This window comes from Empidonax traillii, unplaced genomic scaffold (assembly GCF_003031625.1).
Source record: "Empidonax traillii isolate 1590-97213 ecotype Southwest subspecies unplaced genomic scaffold, ASM303162v1 scaffold1787:size119432, whole genome shotgun sequence".
Lineage (NCBI taxonomy): Eukaryota > Metazoa > Chordata > Aves > Passeriformes > Tyrannidae > Empidonax > Empidonax traillii.
This window is the reverse complement of record NW_020956980.1, coordinates 27,802-31,690: the sequence shown is the minus strand read 5'-3', so window position 1 is coordinate 31,690 and position 3,889 is coordinate 27,802. Positions and strand designations below refer to the sequence as shown.

Sequence of the window (3,889 nt, the reverse complement as noted above, 5' to 3'; positions counted from 1 at the left end):
GTCGGCGCTCTTCGTGCTCAGCGTGGCGCTGGCCGTGCTGGCGCGGCTGCGCCGGGCCGGGCCGCCCGCCGTGCTGCGCTGCCTGGGCGCGCAGCGCTTCTCGCTGGCCGGCGCCGCCTTCCCGCCCGACTTCTGCGAGGGCACCTTGCCCTACTCCTACAACCTGTGCGTGGCCGCGCCGGCCCGCGCTGCCGCCGAGGCTGCTTGGCCGCCGCCGCCGCTGCCCATCCTGCCCGCCGAGGAGCTTCTGGCCGGGGAGCCCTGCGACAAGCCGAGCCCGAGCAGCAGCGCCGTCGCGGGAGAGCCGCCCGCTGACCCTGTCGTACCGCAGGTATTTAAGTCTGTGCCCTCCCGTTGATCTCTTTTTACTCTTCCTAACCCTTATTGTGTGTTCATCTAATTTTCTCACAGTGTGGTTGATGGGGAGTGCTGGTCTCTGTCTCATTGATGGAATGAAAGAATGGTGGTCACTCTATCTTCTCATAGTAACAAGAGGTAACACCTTTTTTTCTTTATTGGAATGCCAAAAGCCTGTGGAACCATGAATGGACAAGAGACATGCCTCCACCTCGAATCATAGGGAGTGTCATTTTCTCGGGAACGTCACTGCAGAAATGGCAGAAATGTTGGCAGTAGTGGGACACATTATTTTTTTTTTCCACTCTGAAGAGTAATTCCCTCATTTTTTTGACCTTTTTTCTCTGTCTTTTATACAGAGGTAAAGCTGTATAATTGGTTCCTAGAGACCTAGTTCTCTCAGCAATTTTTTGCAATAATTGTTACATCCGTGTGTTTAAAAGGATAGACTGCTGAGGAACAACATGCACATCAAATATTAAGAGACATGCCAAACGACAGGTAAAATGTGTCATAACCACATGAAAATGCATCAATTAGAACAATAATAACAGGCTTCAATTCCTTACACCTTGATTTAGGAGAAAATCGGAACCCTTTCCAGGGAGGGGATGATTAAATATAACTTTTTATAAATTACAGAAACACTGGTCGGTGAATCTGCTAAGAAATGCATTAGGGAACGAGATATTCCTAATCAACATACCGCAATCAGCGAATGGCAGCACTTCTACGTTCTTTGGGAATCAACAGACTCAAGCTCAGTTGAGAGGTTTTGTCGTCATCACTTGAGTTATTGAAAATGCGTTAGGAACGAGGGACAAATGCAGGTTGTGGAGCGGGGTTTGTGTGTGTTTTTTGTTTCTGCTGGTTTGGAGTTTGTTTGTTTGCTTGTTGGTTTTCTTTCATACTGGGCGGTAGATCCCCCCTATTTTACTGTTCCTGGCCCATTGTTTATCTCAAGGAGAGGTCAGTGTGCCTGGTAGACCGCGTTGGTCATGGAATACAATACGGAGGATTTCGGTCTCAATGCCACGTTAGGAAAGAAATTGTCATGTCAATTTAAACGGGAAGGGAGTACGTATCATGACAGCGATAAGGCACTCGAAAAAATCTATTTACATTTCTATAAAAGATCCGCATAGTTTAGGGTGTGTTTATATATTACTCTGATTTTCCCCATTAAGAAATACTGTTGAGAAGAGACGAGTATCAGAAAACGCACATTTCAGAAAAACTGGCGGCAAAGGAAAGCTGATTTATGGCTGCAGTGAATCCTCTCATCTATGGCTCACCCGTGAGTCACAGCAGGGGCTCAGGAGATGTAGAACCTGTTCTTCCTGTGCTCGCAAAGGCAAATTCCCTGCAGCTTGTAGGATGCCAGCGGATTGATCCTGCCTTTGCCTGACTTTAAACGTCTAACCTCAGTCAATGATAGTGGTATAGTTAATTTAGACTCTAATTCGTATGCATTGAAGTAATTAAAGTCAAGTTCCAGCTGGTTGGGTTAATGAGCCTGATATCTCTTATCCTCCCGGATGCGGGATATGTGTGTCTCGTTAGCATATTTCCTATCACAGAGCTTGTTTTCCTTTGTTATCCTTGTACCGGTTAAATAAGGAAAAAAAATATACGCTAAATAATAAGAAAAATAATTTAGTTTACATTGAGATTACCATTAGCAAATACTTTTCCTCGTGCAGTAGAAATACTAAGCACGAGGGGGTACTCTGCCTTAACACCAGTACTGATCTTCCTGGGGATCAAAGAAGAGATAGGCTGGAGAAAAGGCAGGAAAGCCCGGCTACGTGGATGCGAAATCGGTGCTCTCCCTGCGAGCTGCCCGTGGACAAGGCAGTGCGAGCGGCGCTCGGTGCCTGCAGTGCCGGGAGGAGGCTGCGGGCGCCGCTGTTGACCGAGAGGAGCGAGAGGAAGGTCGGAGCGCTGCAGCCCCGCCCGCTGCGGACCGGCTCGATCGCTGGATCGCTGCATTCCTGGATCGGCGGCCAGGCGGTCTCTGATAGTCCCCGCCGTGCGGAACCGTGGTAAAGCGAGACAGAGGAGCGGTAAGAAGCGAGCCATAAAAGCAGCGGGAGCCTGATCGGTGGGCGGCGGCGGAGATCAGCCCGCGGTGTTGCGGTGCCGGCGGTGCGGCGGCGGCGGCGATGTGCTGGGCGGGGAGGCGCTGGGGCCGGCGACAGCGAGTGCTGCTCTGGGGTGTCCTGCTGGCGGCCTGGGAGGCGGCGTGGGGGCAGCTGCGCTACTCGGTGCCCGAGGAGATGCCCAAGGGCTCGTTCGTGGGCGACGTGGCCAAGGACCTGGGGCTGCAGCTGCCTGCGCTCCAAGACCGTGGTGTCCGCATCACAGACAGAGGTAGGACGCAGTATTTTGCTCTGCACGGGAAGACGGGACATTTAGTGACGGCCGAGAGGATCGACAGAGAGCAGCTGTGCCGGCTGGTGGAGAAATGCGTGCTGCGCTGTGAGCTGATAGTGGAGGAGGAAATGAAGGTTTACGAAATGGAAGTAGAAATCACAGACATTAATGACAACGCCCCCAGCTTCAAGGATAATGAGCTGGAACAAAGAATAAGCGAGATGACAGCCCCGGGATCCCGATTTCCACTTCCCAGGGCTCACGATCCAGACTCGGGACGGAATTCCCTGCAGAGCTACGAGCTGAGCGGCGACGAGCACTTCTCGCTGGCCGTGCAGACGGGCCCCGGCGGGGATCAGCGTCCCGAGCTGGTGCTGGCGAAGGCGCTGGACCGGGAGGAGGCGGCGTTCCACGAGCTGGTGCTGAGGGCGATCGACGGCGGCGATCCGGCCCGGACGGGCACGGCGCGGATCCGCGTGACGGTGGTGGACGCGAACGACAACGCGCCCGTGTTCAGCCAGGCGGAGTACACGGTGCGTGTGGCGGAGGATGTGCCCGTGGGCTCCACCCTCGTCACTGTCACGGCCACTGACCCCGACGAGGGTCTGAACGGGCATGTCAAATATAGTTTTCATAAAATTTCGGACAGAGAGTCAGAACTTTTTCACCTAGACTTTGAATCGGGAGAAGTAACCGTTAAAGACGCTTTGGACTTTGAGGAAATATCCTCCCATGAACTGGAGGTTCAGGCACGTGACGGCGGGGACCTTTCCGACACAATAAAGGTCGTGATCACCGTGACAGATGTTAACGACAACGTACCCGAACTGACAGTATCATCAGCGGTGCGCGAGATCTCAGAGGACTCCCCGTCGGGGACGGTGGTAGCCCTCCTGCACGTGCAGGACCGAGACTCGGGGGCGAACGGAGAGGTGCGCTGCTCCCTCGATGAGGGTGCCCCTTTCCGCCTGGAGAACTCGCAGGGCAGCTACTACCGCGTGGTGACAGCGAGAGAGCTGGACCGGGAGCAGCAGTCGGAGTACAACGTGACGGTGCGGGCGTCCGACGGCGGGTGGCCGGCGCTGCAGAGCAGCAGGGTGCTGGCGCTGCGGGTGCTGGACGTGAACGACAACGCGCCGGTGTTCTCGCAGGAGCG

At 54.2% G+C, this 3,889-nt stretch overlaps 1 protein-coding gene across 1 annotated transcript in view; it reads left to right on the top strand.

Annotated features, from left to right (window-relative positions):
• LOC114071013 (protocadherin gamma-A4-like) overlaps positions 1–3,889 on the top strand; it is a 36,049-nt gene that overhangs the window by 20,416 nt on the left and 11,744 nt on the right. The window contains exon 7 of the mRNA XM_027908669.1: positions 3,150–3,886. Within this exon, the coding sequence (XP_027764470.1) occupies positions 3,150–3,886 (737 nt within the window). The remainder of the gene's footprint in view (positions 1–3,149; positions 3,887–3,889) is intronic.